Source organism: Crocuta crocuta, unplaced genomic scaffold (assembly GCF_008692635.1).
Source record: "Crocuta crocuta isolate KB4526 unplaced genomic scaffold, BGI_CrCroc_1.0 scaffold87, whole genome shotgun sequence".
Lineage (NCBI taxonomy): Eukaryota > Metazoa > Chordata > Mammalia > Carnivora > Hyaenidae > Crocuta > Crocuta crocuta.
Genome location: NW_027532166.1, coordinates 4,911,092 through 4,929,392, shown reverse-complemented (window position 1 = coordinate 4,929,392; position 18,301 = coordinate 4,911,092). Strand labels below are relative to the sequence as shown.

Sequence of the window (18,301 nt, the reverse complement as noted above, 5' to 3'; positions counted from 1 at the left end):
CCTCTGGAGTCTTAAGCAAATGATCTTCTCCTATTATTTTATAATATAACCTTATCCCTATATTCTTTTTGTTTCTTAGAACCTTATTTTCCCTTGATCTGATATTTTTGCTTTTGTATTTAGCAGGACAGAAGAAAATGCTTTTGCCTACAAAGGACCCGCCCTTTTTTAAACCACTTCTGAAAATAAATTTAGAAATCACCTCTTTCCAAATTTAAGAGCCCACTTTATCAAGAATAGATACAGACCTGATTACCTTCCCTTAGAAAGTATCTCTTCTCTATGACCTGTGAGAAACAGAGATTTTAACAGCTTAGCAAACATCCTCAGGTAAGTAGTTCACTGCCGTAACCACTAATGGGACTAAAAGGCATATATCCAAATTAAGTCTTTTCAACAGCTATGGACATCTAGTTAAATAAGTTAAATCTAGTGCTAATATTATCAGGATTGTGGGCGTATTTCCATAAAAGCTTGCCTCATTACCAAAAGCATTAATAATAGATTAAAAATTAAGTGAATAAACAAAAATGGCTAAATCATCCGAGAATGCGATAATAACCCATGCAGCTCCCAGTGTACAGAAACAAATCTGGCTCAAAGTTTCCTAGCAGTCAGCTCAAAGATACAAAACAGAACCCGTAAGATAAAAGCAGAGCACTTTTATTACAACAGTATAGCTATTCCTTACAGACGAGTCTGTGTAATGTAGTGAACTGCCACATCCTTTGAGTAAACAGTGATAAATTTGGTAGGTCCTCAATGCAGACAGATGATACAACATCAAAGGCATTCAATTAGCTTCTTTCTACGCACTTAAACTGCACCCTTAATTCAGTAGCTTCAGAACTGTATTTGGTCAGCAGGAGAAATGAGGTAATGCAGTGGCTGTATCTGCACAAATCTATCACTACTATTGAAAAAAAACCTCTCAAAATACATGCCCTAATATAGTAAGTTTAAGAGCACCATGTTTCAGATGATAGAAAATAATTTTTAAAAATAATGAATTCTGTTCTAACACTTGAGAAACTGCACTGTTTGCAAAGGTAGTATGCTTTTCTTTTAGAGAGAGCTGTTGTGATTAAGAAAAGCCAATTGGAAAAGAATACAGATTAGGTGCAGATTAACTCTGCACTGGAATCCAGAATTATGAAGCTAAGAATTCCCCTGAATAAGAGCATGGCGTCTCCTTCCAGGGCTGTGCCACCTTGATCTCACTAGCTTGACAGCCAAATCATCTGGATTTTTTCTACTTTTGAGGCTATGGGTTACTTTTAGCCACAAGAGACCCAGTGTAAGGTTGCATTCACTGGCCGCAGGGGTAGAAAACCTGGTTTGTGATTAGCATATATCTCAAAATACTTGATTCCATAAAACTCAAGAAGGGGCTGACTTTCTTTCCCTCCACAGCAGGTCAGGAAAACGCTGATGGTTGATATAGTCGTTTCAGATGTACAACATAGTGATCTGACAAATATATATATTACAAAATGCTTACTACAATAAGTATAGTTACCATCTGTCACCATACAAAACTATTATAATATTACTGACTGTATTCTTTATGCTGTTCTTTTCATCCTTGTGACTTATTCATAACTTAAAAGTTTGTACCTTTCTATCCCCTTCATCAATTTTTAAAAAATTAAAAAAATTGTTTTTAATGTTTATTTTTGAGAGAGAGAGAGAGAGCAGGTGAGGAGTAGACAGAGAGAGAGAGACACAGGATCCAAAGCAGGCTCCAGGCTCTGACCTGTCAGCACAGAGCCTGACATGGGGCTTGAACTCATGAACCGTGCAATCATGACCTGAGCTGAAGCCAGACACTCAACCGACTGAGTCACCCAGGGACCCCCTTTCATAAATTTTCAAATTAATAAATTATTAACAAATTAAGCAATATATTGTGGGATCTTTCTGTGTCAGACAAAGATCTGTAAGTTGTTGCTCTCAGGGAGCAGAACAGTGTATCAGATGGAGGCCATGGATTTAAACTAAATGGAAGTTCTTATGTTTGAAGCTTGAAAATAATATGAAAGGAAAATCCAGTTCCTTGCACTGCTTCCCAACATTTTTCATGTTATGGCACATTTAGAAAATGCTATTTGTACAGCACACTGGGTGAAATGAAAGAGGCTGCTTATCAGTTAGCCTGGAGGGCTCTGGCTGCTTCAACTGAGGGCGTCACTATCTCGGCCCATGGATACTGTATTTGCCACACTCCAGTTGGGGAGTTCTGCAACAAAGCAAACATTTCCCAGTGGTCTCATATTAAATGGGGAGGGGTGTGGGGCTTATCTTGTTATGACATAATGGACAAATGGGCCAAATATTAGATCCCTAAATAGGTAAAAGACACATGATTCACAAAGAAGAGCTATGAGGAGAGAAATGTTATTCTTGTCCCCTTAAAAGGAAATGTAATACAAGAATCAATCTTTTTCAATAATACATACAGAAATACATTCTCTTTTACTTTACTATGCAATGTCAACATTAGGCAAACGACTTAAACTTGGTCAATACTACGTGCAATGCAACCCCATGGCCTTGTGAAGGAAAGACAAACAGTGCTCTAAATTATCAATATGCTGAGTCATTCTACATTTTTATTCCAGTTCAGGACAATAAGATGATGCTAGCAAGAGTCAATATTTGGAATGCAAAGGTTTCTGATAGGGAAAATCAGGGAATCAAAAAGATGACATAATCCTAAAAGTAATAATAACATTTATGCGGAGAATAACAAGAGCTGGGAGAGCAAAAAGAACGCAGGGCTTTAAGCAGAATCTCCTGGGTTCAGTGTCTTTTGTGGGGGGTGAGAGCATGTGAATAAATATGAGAAGAGATGGAAAACAGGAAAACATAATTTGCTTTAAGAAGGGAAATTAGGTTTCTTTTAAAATAACTCATTTAAATCCAGTAGCTTTCATCCTTTGCTTAGAGAACACTGGTGATAAAATAAATACGTCAGCAGGCCTTGAGCAATTATACCAACAGATAAGAGAGATCGAAACAAGTGTTCAGGCTATGAAGTTCAGGATGAAGGAATAAAAGGACAAAGCATTCTACAAAACCTTTAAACTCTCATAATATATAAATTAAGTTTAAAAATAACTTAATTGAAGCCATTACCTTATCAAAAAACCTACTGAGCTTGACGGCATTGGAAGACCCTGCAGCTAGGTACCGGGGATTTGTGCAGTCCTAGAGGATAAAACATAAGATCCACAATGAAAAGTTAGGAAACATAAGCTTCTTGTCAGTCATTCCTGTTCCTGTCGCACTTTTCTATAGTGACACGTCAGGCATAATACTCTCATAAAACATTCAAGTAATTTTCTTTTTTAAAAAAATTTTGATGTTTATTTATTTTTGAGAGAGAGATAGAGCACAAGCAGGGGAGGGGCAGAGAGAGAGAGGGAGACACAGAATCCGAAGCAGGCTCCAGGCTCTGAGCCGTTAGCACAGAGCCCGACGTGAGGCTCGAACTCAAGAACTGGGAGATACTGACTTCAGCCGAAGACAGATGCCTGACTGACTGACCCACCCAGGTGCCCCTCAAGTAATTTTCAAATGACGATGCACAAAGCAAGGAGGAAAGTGCTAAAGGAAGATAAGGGTGCTTTTGGTCATTTATGCTATGATAGAGCACACTGAACCAATGCATTCATCATCAAATAATTCATAAAGGAAAAGAGGATTGCTAATCTTCCTAATAAGAAAATCAAGACACTAATCATGTGACCTACCTACATTTACCCTAAAAGCAGAAATAGAGCCAATAAAATCTTAAGACTTCACTTTTTAGTACAAGGTACTCAACAGCATCATCTAATTAAGTAGTATGCAGTTCATACGAAAAGCAGGAATCATGAAAATAAGGAGTTAGAAGACCAAAGAACAAACAAAACAGTTGCCAGGGATTGCTCACTCATTGAATGCAAAGTATCACATCTCTAGGTAGGCCATCAAGATAATAATAAACAATAAATATATTTTTTGATAATAATAAACAGTAGGTTTATTACTAAGTAACAATCTATTACTATTAAATAGGATTTTGAAAAATAGGGGAGGAAATGTGGCCAGGAAAGACAAAACAATTTGGAACATTACAATGAAGTAACTAGTAAATTACAATAATCAGTAAAGATCTCGAAAGGTTTATTATTCTTTTCCTGGAATTCCAGTGTTAAGTTGCCTTTGCTTGTCATCATTAACTTGCCACCTTAAGAGACAGAGCACTTTGATTTTTACCTCAAAAGCCACCTAAGTCCAAACTATGAGGGTATCACATAGGCTCCTTTACAAAGATGGTATTTGTCTTTCAGTTGTAGGTGGTCTATGTCCCTTGGGCAATTACTGAAATCACTGTTGCATTTATTTTGTTTTGTATGTAATCTCTAAGCTCACATGATTCCTTTGCAGCAAATTGTGTAATAATCACCTCTTTTACCCATATATAACACTTCAAGGCTCACATTTTTAATTTTGTCCGGAAACTATAACACATTTTCCAAAACCACACAAAAAAAGGGACTACAACAAACTTTTAAAAAAATCAGAAAGTACTAGAAAAATCAGTAAATTAGCCAGCAAGTTTTGAATCTGAGTATCTGTCCCAACATCTCTGGATTGTGTGACATTGGTTAGGTTACTAAGCCTTTAAACTTGAGCTTAGTAATTTGTGAAATGAGGATAACATAACAATACTTACCTCACAGGATTTTTGTGAAAGTTATATAAGATAATGCATGTTTGGCACATACATAGCAGATACTGAAATATTAATTCTCTTCTCTCTTCATTCTAAGAAAATGCTATCAGATTGAACTTTCAGGTACAAAAGCACCTAACATAATAAAAGTTAATTCCATGTATGGAGTAAATAGATGGAAACATCATTGTGGAAACTGCTGTACCTGAAATAACGTATGAACACATTTATATAGCAGTTGGGGCACATAAGAGACAAACCTTAGGTGGACTTATGTTAGACATGTTTTACAAAATGGATATTGATTACATAGTTATCAGTGTCAAAAATCTTCAGATGATTCCAAATAGATCTGTAGTGCTAAATACAAAAACTAAAGCAAACAGCAAACAAGCAGAACCTCCCGAGACTGAATTCCAAGGCTCATGGTTTTATTGTTGACCAGGCTAGAGAAACCCTGTGATTTTAGGATGTGGATTTTAGAGTTGAAAGAGCCATCCGTCATTGATCACGGCTGAGGGCAAAGATGGAAGATTAATAGCTTTAAAATAGCTTGTCAAAGCTTGAGAAAGGAATATTAACTAGGGAAGATGCTTCAATATAATCACTTTGAAGTAAACAGAGAACAGAGAAAAATCTGCCCTACACACAATAAGCCTAACAGGATTTTAAAAAATAAGTAATCATCTTTCTTTTTATAATGTAAGCCAGTTTGCTTTTTTCAGTCACAAGATGGTAACTTTGATTCCATCGTTGATACATACATTTATGTTGATTTTTACTTTTAAAAATAGTTTTAAGTGAATTCATACAGTAACCCGAGATGCGAGCACTAATATTGTTCCATTACATTTTTACTTGAGGCTTTATATCTACTTGCTGAGTCTTTCTGACTGCTTTCTCTTTTTGAAACTCTTATCGAATTTTCCTCCTCACTTTTTCTTCCCTGCATCCTGAAAACCTTCTTGCTGTTTCTTCTGTATTCTTGAAGTTGTACATTGATAACCGGCCAAAAATATGCTGTATGTGAACTCTGTGGAGATCATGTGTGCCCAAGTACCACCATTTGAGTACCTTTACAGCTTGTTAACAATTAAAAGATGGTGCTGCCTTTGCAAGTAAAATAGGAAAAATACATATTTGGGTGACTGTCACAGAAACCCAGGCACGACAAACAGATACATTCCAAAATATGTGGAAAGTAATTACTGGAACAAATTAAATATATTCAAAGGCAAATTTTCCACTGGAAACAATGTTGGAACAAAGTAACTTCAACACTTCTTCAACAAGGACATTATATATACTCTGTAACAGGAATCTTCTGAAAAATCATGGTCTAGTGCAACTAGGGACGACACTGACAGTGAATATGCCATGGTGGCAGGGGAGAAAAATAAGGCACCCCCACTGCAAAGCAGAATGTAAAAAAACAACAGAATGACAGGCAGAAGTGGATTCAATTATGGAGTAGAGATTGTTTGAACCAACCAGTGTTCATAACTGTGGATTCACGGAGTTAAGGGCATCAGAATGACCCGAGTCATTAGCTAAAATTACAGAGCTCTGGTCCTCCTGTCAGACATTATGAATAAAAAGCTCCAGCAGTGGGGCACTTATTCAGATTTTTTCACAGCTACATTGATAATATAAATATGTAGTCAGGTTTGGATAACTAGTGATCTAGAGGATTTCTAAGAGTTCTTTCAGTTCCAAGATTCTAAATATTAGTTGGAGAATATTAAGTGGAAAATAGGCTTAATTGTAGACCACTGGCTCTGGAGTCAGGGTGCCTGGTTTGATCTCTATGTATAATCATGGCCTAGTTACCTCTCTCTGGCTCTATCCTCAGCTTAAAATGGAGTTACTTACTATACCTACCTTACAGTATTCATGTGAAGACAAATGTGAGATAAGGCACATAAAATACTAAATAGTGTGTAGTATATAATAAGTGCTCAGTAAATGACAGTCATTAGTAGAATTTAAAAAATTTTAATGTTTATTTTTGAGAGAGACAGACAGAAAGTGAGTGGGGGAGGGGCAGAGAGAGAGGGAGACAGCATCCAAAGCAGGCTCCAGGCTCTGAGCTATCAGCACAGAGCCCAATGTGGGGCTTGACCTCCTGAATTGCGAGATTATGACCTGATCTGAAGTCAGACGCTTAACCAACTGAGCCACTTAGGTGCCCTAGTCATTAGTATTATTAAAGTACCACTAGCACTATATGTCTGGAATTGCCAATGCACAGAATTTGTTGCAGAAATCCTACTTGTGAACAATGACATATAAACCATGACTAAAGTTGCTGCCCAGGATCCTTCTCTGGGCAACACTACCTGGCTTATGTGAAAACTTCTCTAAACCTTTTTAGCATCCAGTTCAAATTTTCTCAGGAAGAAACTCAGTGCTCTGTATGCATACAAATTTGTATTAACTACTGCTCACAAAGCACTCCTAGTTTACACAGTTTGTAGTTTTCTCATTTATTAATTTCTTTGCTCTTTAACTTAAATTCTGTAGTTTAAGAAGCTGAGAGGCTTTTCCTTTTTTTTAAAATATAATTTATTGTCAAATTGGTTTCCATATAACACCCATTGCTCATCCTAACAAATGCCCTCCTCAATGCCCATTACCCACTTTTCCCTCTCCCCCACCCCCATCCACCATCAGTTTGTTCTCAGTTTTTAAGAGTCTCTTATGGTTTGGCTCCCTCCCTGTCTGTAACTTCCCCCTCCCCCCCCATAATGTTCTGTTAAGTTTCTCCAGTTCCGCATATGAGTGAATACATATGGTTATCTGTCTTTCTCTGCCTGACTTATTTCACTTAGCATAATACTCTCCAGATCCATCCACATCACTACAAATGGCCAGATTGCATTCTTTCTCATTGCCATGTAGTATTCCATTGTATATATAAACCACATCTTTATCCATTCGTCAGTTGATGGACATTTAAGCTCTTTCCATGTTTTGGCTATTTTGAAAGTGCTGCTATGAACATTGGGGGACATGTGCCCCTATGCAGCTGAGAGGCTTTTCTAAAGCAAGAACAATCAAGATATCAGTGACCCTTGTTACCTTAATTTATTTTGATTTTGGTGTGATCTTAAAAAGATCTTTTCAAGAAAAAGCCCAGGATTTACATTTTTCATAGAACAAAGTTTGAACATTCCCACAGATCAGCATATAAGAAGGTTGAATTGACTGTTTCCTATCTGACAGTCTATGTTGATTCCAATCTTCACTACATATTGGACCAGAACCCAAATGCCTGATTTTAAGTATAGAGCTTCTTTCATGAGACTATATGACTTACGTCTTCAGTTTTGGCATTACCTAATGATAACACAAATATGCATGAGTGAAAAATACATACCAAATTAATTTCTTCTGCATTGAAATCCTCAGCTAGGAAAGCAGTCCTAGTTAAAACTTCATGGCGCTTGGTTTCATGAATCTGATCCAGTTTAGTTCCTATTACCAACAGTGGGATTTGGTTATCAGCAAACTGTTCCCGGTCATAATCCCTATAATAAATAATAATGAAGAGGTGAATAGAATTTACCTTTCTGATGTAGATGTATAACGTTTAAATGTAAGTAGCCTATACTATTTTACTGAGACTCACTGACTTTTGCTTACCTACCACCTATAAACCTACTTTTCTCCTGATTTCTTCCCATCCTCACCATCTATTAGAGTTCCAACTATTCATCTAACTACTCAAATTTCATTTTCATCAATCTTTATGGACTACTTGAATAACTGAATGCGCACCAGGTATATGAAGATAGGTTAACTTGACCTCTCCCAAAGCTCTGTCCTCTCAGGCTAACAGCTCAGGAATTCTAGCTAGATGCACAGAGCAGATTCAAACTTCAATGGAGCAAAAACACAAGAATCTAGCACGGCACTCAAACCTTTTGCCAGAGGGGAAAATGACAAGCTTCTGGCTATGCATAAGCTCTATACCTACCATACATATTTTTGTCTATGAATAGTAAAGGAAAATAGATCATTTCAGGAAATTAAGAAACAAGGATGCTGAAGGCCAGAAAAACTGACCATAGATGATGCTATTGCCTGGGAAAAGATGGATTCAACAAATGGAAGAGAAGCAGCTAAAATGCAAAATGAATATTAAAAGGAAAGATTAAGTGCCAAATAGTTGTTTGTGCTGACACAAGAGCCATGGGAGAGACATTATGCATCACTTATGGTTAGTGGTCTTGGGTCACTAGCTATAACAGCCTCTTTTTTTTTTTTTTTTTTTCCTATTTTTACCCAAAGGACAGAGTGGTGTTCCTTCTATTACTGAAAGGAATATGGAGCCAACGTTGTTCAACTAATTCAAATTCTATTCACATATGAGAAATAAAACAGATTTGGATTCCTGACATGTTATAAGCTCAATTAACAGTAGTCAGCAAAATCTGACTGCAAACACCTTATGACAGCAAATCAATACTGCACAATATAATCAATACAACCCAGGTGAGCCTAGCTTTTCTTCTTCCTTTGACATTATCTTTTTTTCTCTTTAAATAATCCATACTGGGGGTGTGTAAGTGTGTGAGTGCAAAATTACCACATCTTTTCGCCCTTTGCAATAATCTTATAGAGTCTCAGTTACTGCCTAGCCTTGGAACACAAGTGTTTTGAACTATGTAACCCACCATTCCTTAAAAATACTGTATTTATTGCATCAAGCCAATAATAGCTTGAGTTCCAGGCCTTTGATTCTTCTTACCAGCGTCAACATTGATATAGGAATGAAGTGAAAATCTGCTTTATTAGAGAATAAAATTTTGAGAGTGTCCTCCTTTAGAAATATTTCCAATACTAACTGGTTCACATACAAATTTTTGTTTGTGAACAAGCAAAACAAACAGATATTTTATCAGCCATCATCTATGATAGACATCTATATCTGTCACTTGTAGTCTTGTATAATCTCTTATACATGAACAAATATATGTATTGTAGATATAACATATACATTGCACATAATAGATATGTTGTGCATCAACATACACATGTATTATATATGTAACATAACAGATATATGGTGCCATACACATTTAATTTATTCTATTGTTTCTCTTTTTAGCTTTCCTTTTTATTCACTTTTTCAATGAATCTTATATCCAGTTTGAAATTTGATCTTGAAATCCCTATTTTAAAAAAAACATTAGATAAAAAACTGATGGGGAATTTTATCACGGATGAATAGGGCTGGTAACAAGTCAACATTACAAAGAGACAGTCAGGTATACCACCACTTGGGCAAAAACAAAAAACAAAAACCCTGCATCTTTTAGACTATCTTTTTATATTTAACTATCATTTTAGAGAACATTTAGGATTTAGAGAAACAAGGTAAATAGACACTATAGGGATACAGTCAGCAAAATCCAGAATACAAGAAACTCTATAGGACAAGCAAGCCATCTTTCACAAACTGCCAGAGAGCAAAAGAAAAAAAAGGGGGTGGGGAGAGGAACGGGAATGTAAGATTAAAAGGCACTTAACAAACTAAATACAATGAATAGATCTTATCTAGATATTATTTTGAGCAAACCAACATTTATGAGACATTTGGGAAATTAAAATAACATTTAATAGTAAGGAATTATTGTTAAATTTTAAGTGTGACAATTATATTTTGGTTATATTAAAAATGTCCTTATCATTTAAAATTATACACAGAAGTATATATAGATGATATACAATGTCTAGAATTTGCTTTGAAAAATAAATGGATAAACATACTGTGTTCATGGATTGGAACACGCAACAAAAATTCTTTCCAATTTGATTTACAGATTTAATGCAATTCAATCAAAATCCAAGATGAATTTCTGTCAATATAGAAGACTGGTTTCAAATTTATATGGAAAAGCAAATGAACTAAAATAGCTAACCAATTCTGAAAAGGAAGGAACCACACTGTCTAATTTGAAGACTTACTATAATGCTACAATAACGAAGAGTGTTTTAGGAGTGAAGGGACAAACACACAGACCAACTGTACAGAATCAGAGAGTCTTGAAATAGAACCATATAAATATGGCCAACTGATTTTTGGCAAAAGAGTAAAAGCAATTCAATGGAGAAAGGATAATCTTTTTAACCAATGGTGTTGGAACAACGGACATTCATATACAAAAGTCAACCTCAATCAAAACCCCACACCTCATATCTCACTCAAACCAGATCACAGATCTAAAGGTAAACTTTCAACAATAAAGTTGCTAAAAGAAACAGCAGAAAACCTGTATGATCTGAGATTAGGCAGAGAGTTGTTAGATTTGATAGCCAAAGCACAATACATAAAGGAAAATGTTGAGAAATCAGACGGCATCAAGATGAAAAACTAATGCTTGAAAGACAACTGGTAAGAGAATGAAAAGACAATCTTTACATGGGGAGAAAAAAAATTCAGATCAAACATCTTACAAAGTGTTATTGTGTTCGGTATATTCCTGTGATTGCTGTAACATTTCACACTAAAAGTGAAGTAATCTGGGCTTACCCATTTGTTACCAACACTCCAGTTGGCACCAAATCCCTGTTGAGAGCTTCCAATGACCAACGATACAAGTTTTGGGATGACTTCTTATTTGTTAAGTCATGTACTAAAATAATACCTAAAATAACCAAAGAAAATAATGTCAATACTGCAACAATTTCTCTTCACAACTGGCAAAGTGAGGCTAAGTAAATACAAGGTTGCTGAAAAAACCTAGCATTCTAGCATGATTAACAAACTCAGAAACAATTAACATAAAATTTCCTCTACAAATTCCTACAAATCATTAATTACAAAATTTTCTTTGTCAGTTATATAACTCTTTTTAATTGTATAAGGGCTGGCAAAATGTCATTGAACTTTTAGAATATCTTTCTGTTTTTCTTTATTCAATACTTAATGAGTGCCTCCTCTGCCTAGTCCTAATTGTAGAACCACCTCATCAGGGTCACCTGGGTGGTTCAGTCAGTTAAGCATCCAACTGAAGCTCAGGTCATGATCTCACAGTTTGTGAGTTTGAGCCCCATGTCAGACTCAGTGCTGACAGCTCAGAGCCTGGAGCCTGCTTTGGATTCTGTCTCCCTTTCTCTCTGCCCCTCCCCGGCTCATGCTCGTCTCTCTCTGTCTCTCAATAATCAATAAATGTTAAAAAAGTTTTTTTAAAAACAAATAAAAAAAGAACTACCTCATCAATAAAAGGAATCAAAACCACTTCAAGTATTTAAGAAATTATATTCTTACAAAAGTTAATTATGTCATCACTGTGCATAGTACTGTCATAGATATCATACATACACTACTACTTATACTCAATAAAATATTAATAAAAATTTATTAAAAATATATTGATTTCATTTGCTATAATTGCTATTTTACAGCTGGCAAAATGTAAATCACCTGAGCCTAATTAACTCAAAAGCCTAACCTTTTAGTTTTTTGAATTAATGACTAGCTAGGAAAGCTTGATACCTATAAGAGATTTAGTTAATAGAGCAAAAGAACTATGTTGCTAAAAGATAGGAAAAGCCAGTCAAAAAGTATGAACAGTAGAAAATAGATGGGTTTTTGAGAGACTCAGAAAAATAATAAAATGTAATGAGGCTCAGAAATACAATGAAATAGATTCAGGTATAACAGACAAAAATGGAAATCAGGTAAAGAAACACAACAAAACGGATTCAGGTATAACAGACAAAAATGCAAAGCAGGTAAACAAAAGAGGAAAAGCTTTAATGCCTATTAGAGTTAGAGTATCATGTGGTCAGAAGACTACAGAGTTTCAAATCCTCAACCATTTCCTATGTTACCTAGAATCTACCAAGAAGAGATGATGTGAAAATGATGATTCCTTTGCCTTCAAGATGTGAGATATGTCAATTTGAAAAAGAAGGGCAGAAAGTTAGAATTATTTGGCTCCTCTGGTTTTTAGAGACGTTTGTCCAAATAAGGTGCTTGTGCAAGTTATAGTTGTCTTGTTCTAGCTAGCCCAGATAAATCTGTATCCTCCTGGCATTTGGAACAAATAGAGAAATATAGATCTGAGACTTGCCCCATCTTCAATTGTACTCACTCTACCTCCTTCAATAAAGGGTTCTATTAGGCATTTAGGACGCATGATATAGGACAGATTTTTAAAAAGAATAAAGAGCTACCATTAAAGAATATAGCTAATATCTCTTTAGCACTTATGGGCTACACATTGTGCCTTATATGTGTTCTCTAATTTTGACTTTCAGAACATTCCTTATGAGGTAAGAATTATCATCTTCATTTTATACGTGTGGAAACTAAAGCTCAGAGAGGTTGAGCATGTGATTGCCCTAAATCACATGGTAAGTGAACTAGGCAGAATTTGAACTCAGGTAATCTAACAGCAAAAGACTGAGGAAAGCAAAATTAAGTCAAAGGAGCGGTAGATATTTTCTCCTTCTTCTCTTACTTCCCAGATATAAATATCAAAAAATTATGGGTGAGACTCTTGGTTGGGAGATGCAAGGATTACAGAGGCCTAGATGAGCTATTAGCTGGATATGGAGGAGTTTATTTTTTAAGGCTCTCTCTTTAAGGCTCTGGAGCTTTTAAGGGCATTTGAGCACTCTTTTTCCTTATTTTCCAATGAGCTGAGACTTCTTCCTTTGTAGACAATGGGCTAGAAGAGCCACCATGGGGCCCGAAGGAAAGAAGTCAGTGTGACAACTGGTCAGAACATGTTCTCACCTTCCAAAGGGGTACAGGCACTTTACAAGGTTTCCTTTAGGGACTGTCAGCCTAGTTCATCACAGTGGGAGGAAGGTAGGGTTTGAGGGAAGAAAGTTACTGATAAGAATAAAGACTGTGCATTTGAATGGAGTGATCCTTCTGCTCTGTTTCTTAAGAAACCAAGGATGGTAGATGGAGTAAAGACACTTCAGTGCTTCTACCAAGAGAAATGTTCCAGAGCTAAGGTGAAAAAACATCAAAATTGGCCTTTCTTAACAGGGATTTCTTTTTAAACTTTAAGAAACAGGAAAACATCTCAGTCTTATCTGTAAAATTAACATAGGACATATGCAATTATTTCAATAATATTCGAGGAAAAGACAAATCACTAATGAATAGTAGGTATAAAAATATAAATAAATATGAATTTAGATGGACTTCATCACTTAATCAGTTCACAACTCAGAACTCCATAAAATTTCTAGGATTTAAATGGTCTTTATTGTTTATTTATAATTTTGATTTTAACTCTTTCTCATAAAGCTCTAAATGGCAAAAGTGTTGTATATCCAAACTTCTCTTTGCCAGATCAGATTGGTAGCAACTGTGTCAAGTCATTTGACTGATATAATCCAAGTTTATCACTTGATTCTAGATCCAAGCCAGGCTTCATTTCTTTCTCTTCTGTTCTCCAAGAAGTCACCAAACACTATTCCAATCTTCCCTTACAGTTTTTCTCATTTATATACATTCTATTAATATATGCCATTATCATGTATTTTCTTGCATTACAATGTCATATATTAGTGTCACCATCTTACAACTGTTTTGTTTCATTTATGAATGTTTTGTTTTTCAAATAGATTGTGATACTTTCAGATAGAATTCTGAGCTAAATGGGACACGGGTCTGAACTAACCCATCTGAACTAACAACTCATCCTGTATTTTATAGTATGTATCCAATGGCAAGTACCTTCTCTACTTCTTGTAGTAGTATCCACAACACCTTGTGATATGATATTGAAAGAGGAATATAAGAAATGAAGATGGTACTAAATAATTACAATGTTTACCTAATATTGAATGTGATTTAAGCATAATATATATGCGGCACAATTAAAAGCTAAGCATCTACCAGAAGGAAAAGGGTGAGATGCCAAATCTTGTACATCAATCAAAAACAAATTGAGATTGGGGCGCCTGGGTGGCTNTAAAAAAAAAAACAAAAACAAATTGAGATTGTATTTCACAGTAAAAAAAAAAGGCTTTTTAAAAAATGAACTAAAAAAGGGACAGAAGATTAAAGAAAAGACTCTATAGGTAAATTATAACTCTCAGTGGTTTAGTCCCTTGACATAGTAGGTACTTTGTGGTTCCAATTATGTCCTCAATTATACACCTCCATCTGGAAGTCTACTCCAGGTATCTCTCTCTCTCTCTCTCAAAAATAAACATTAAGAAAAAAATAAAATGTGATATGAAGATTTAAAGAGTTATGAATACATTATCTTTCTTAAAACGTGTCTAGCATACCATAGCATATTCTATATCTGATTATCTGTACTCCTAGAGTGTTAATATATAGTAGAAATTTTAAAATGCTTTTACCATTTACAGAGTTGTAGAACACTGCTCTTGTGCTTTTCACACTGCTGGCACTGCCCACAGAGCCTCCAACATCCCATAATTCTATATAGTAGGTCTTCTCTTCTGGGGTTCCTTCTTTGTAGTCATGAACCTAACAAATCAATCCATCAAAATAATTATTATAACCACTAAGAACACTGGAAGCATCCTCATTCCAGTTTAAAGTGCTGGGCATTCCATATTAGCATGACTCTTTCATATCATTCTCATACCACCTCTCTCTGATCACCTCCTGTCTTTCAAGTGTCCTCCCTCTAATACTTTCTCATATGATAATCCTAATACCATTTACAGCTCCTCCTCCACTTCCAAATCCTCTCTTCCTAAATGTAAATGCCATAAATCATCACTTCATTCACTCCTTTGCCCCTCTCTCACACTGTATTCATCTGACCAAATCCCAATCTTGACTATATCCACCTTTTCTCCAATTCCATGTCTGTAACCCAGCTTAGCTGAATGTGAAGCTCAGAAAAATACACATTCAAACTGACTGGATTCATTTAAATTCAAGTCTACCTTCGGGGCTGTCCTTTAATTAAAATTTCAAAGTCCATTTCCTCTCCTAGATAACTATTTCACATTTTCTCTTCTTTTTAAAATTTCCAATGTCTCTTCCCTGTCCTTAAGAACAGGTAAGAACCTTGCTTCCTGAGACAGAAGCAATTGGAAGAGAATTTCGACAACCTGTTCTTCACATATCTATCCACATTCCCACATCTGTGCCCATATAATCTGCTTTCCCTCCAGCCATTATAGATAAACTTTCTGTGTCCCCAAGGCCAAATCCCCTTCTTATGCCTGACATCCCATCTCCCTCTTCTTATCAAAGGTATAGCTCTATCAATTCTCATTTTTATCAAAAAAATATTCCCTCTCTGTTAAATAAGTCCTGTCAGCATACAAACATGCCATGATTTTTTTCCCATCTTAAAATAAACTTCCCTTGAACTCAAGTCCTCTTCCAGCTACCATACCACTTTTCCATTCCTTTTTACAGCAAAAGCTCTCCAGATAGGTGTCTATTCTCTAGTCTCTAATTCTTTCCCTTACATTCATTCTTTTTTGAACTCATTCCTGTCACACTTCTGCCCTAATCACTCTACTTAAATATTCCTTATCAAGGTCACCAATGGCTTCCACATTGCTAAGTCCAATGATCAATGAATGAGGAGTTTTCATCTTACCCTACCATCTGATAGAAACAATTACTCCCCTGACTTGCAGTACATAGCTTCCAGGTTATCATACTCTCCTCGTTTTCTTCCCATTTCACTGGCTAATCCTTTTTTTCAGTCTCCATTGGGGCTATCTTTACCTCCCTGACTTCTGATTGTTGGAGTGTCTCAAGGTTTAGTTCTTGGATCTCTTTTCTTTATCAATACTGGCTTTCTTGACAACTTCATTTAATCTTATGATTTTAACTGTCATCATTGTGTTGCTGAATTCCAAATTTACATCCATCCTGGACTAATCCCTTGAGCTTCAGGCTACCATATCCACTAGACCACAATTTGGATGTCTAACAGGCATCTCAAATTTAACATATCTGAAAATAATTTCCTGATCTTCCTCTTGAGACTATTCTTCTCCCAGTAAAAGGCATTTCCATCCTTCTAATTACTTAAAGAGCCAAAAACTTAAGAGTGATCCTTATCTCCTTTCATACTGCATATCTTATTTGTCAGCAAATACTATTGCTTTTTCCTTAAAAACATATCAAAAATCAGTTCATTTCTCACCATATCCACTATTAGCATCCAGGTCAAGGCCTTGATCCATCTCTTTGCCTGATCAATGCAATTATCTCCTAAATGATCTTCCCACTACAGCCTTGACTACTCATTTCTCCCCCTTTCACACTCCTCTCCCCATTTGTTTATCATATAGTAACTAGCAATGATCCTTTTAAAATGCAAATTAGATCACATCCCCTTCTGCTCAAAATCCTCTAGGAGGCATTCTTAGTCAGAGAAAACTCTAAAGTCTCTCCCTTTCTCAGGGGCACCAGGGTGGCTTAGTTGGTTAAGTGTCTGACTGGCTCAGGTCATGATCTCACAGTTTGTGATTTTGAGCCCCACGTTGGGCTCTGTGCTGACAGCTCAGAGCCTCGAGGTTGCTTCAGATTCTGTGTCTCCCTCTCTCTATGCCTCCCCTGCTCACTCTCTTTCTCTCAAAAATAAACATTAATTCAAAACAATAAAGTCTTTCCCTTTCTCATGATTTAGACTCTACAGCCATTTATTGACTGTACTATGTAACTATTCAGAAATGGATTCTGATATATGACAACCATATGTATTAGAATATAGCTAAGAACCAGATTATAGTGTGGTGGGTGAGAGGTAAGCATCAGAATCTTCCAAGAATTTTTAAAAAATTTATGTCTCAACAAAAGCAAAAATAAGCAAGTGAGACTACATCAAATGAAAGAGCTTCTACATACCAAAGGAAGCCATTAAAAAAGTGAAAAGGCAATCTATGGAATGGGAGAAAATATTTGCCAATCATATTTCTGAGAGGGGTTAATGTCCAAAATATATAAGAACTCACACAGCTAAATAGCAAAAAACCAAGCAATCTGATTTAAATATGAGCAAAGGAACTGAAGAGACATTTTTCAAAAAAAAAAAAAAAAAAAAAGACATACAAATGGCTAACAAGTACATGAATAAGTGCTCAACATCACTAATCAGGGAAATGCAAATCAAAACTACAATGAGATATCACTTCATACCTGTTAAAATGGCTGTCATAAAAAAGATAACAGATTAGGCTCAATCAGCTAAGTGTCTGACTCTTGACTTTGGCTAGGTCATGATCTGACAGTTCGTAGGTTCGAGCCCCAGGTTGGACTTTGTGCTGACAGTGTGGAGCCTGCTTGGGATTCTCTCTCTCTCCCTCTCTCTCTGCCCCTCCTCCCTTGCTCTTTTTCCCTCTTAAAATAAGTAAAAATAATTAAAAACAAAAAAGACAAGAGATAACAAGTGCAGGCAAGGATGTGGACGAAAAAGCGCTGCTGGGGGGAATGTATATTGGTACGGCCACTCTAGAAAACAGTATGGAAGTTCCTTAAAAACTTGAAAATAAAACTAAACTACCAGAGAGTCCAGTAATCCCCCTTCTGGGGATTGAAGAGATATCTGCACTTTCATGTTCACTGCACAATAGCCAAGAGAAGAGAACAATCTAAGT

The 18,301-nt window shown here is 35.9% G+C and overlaps 1 protein-coding gene across 2 annotated transcripts in view; it reads right to left on the bottom strand.

Annotated features, from left to right (window-relative positions):
- The window catches only part of RABL3 (RAB, member of RAS oncogene family like 3), a 39,483-nt gene that overhangs the window by 6,304 nt on the left and 14,878 nt on the right, over positions 1-18,301 (bottom strand). The window contains exons 3-7 of one of the 2 annotated variants that reach the window (XM_077776688.1): positions 15,068-15,197; positions 11,262-11,376; positions 8,103-8,253; positions 3,139-3,210; positions 249-287 (exon numbers count right to left, since the gene is read on the bottom strand). In XM_077776688.1, coding sequence (XP_077632814.1) covers positions 249-287; positions 3,139-3,210; positions 8,103-8,253; positions 11,262-11,376; positions 15,068-15,197 — 507 coding nt within the window. The remainder of the gene's footprint in view (positions 1-248; positions 288-3,138; positions 3,211-8,102; positions 8,254-11,261; positions 11,377-15,067; positions 15,198-18,301) is intronic. The other variant, XM_077776689.1, reaches the window with a different exon arrangement.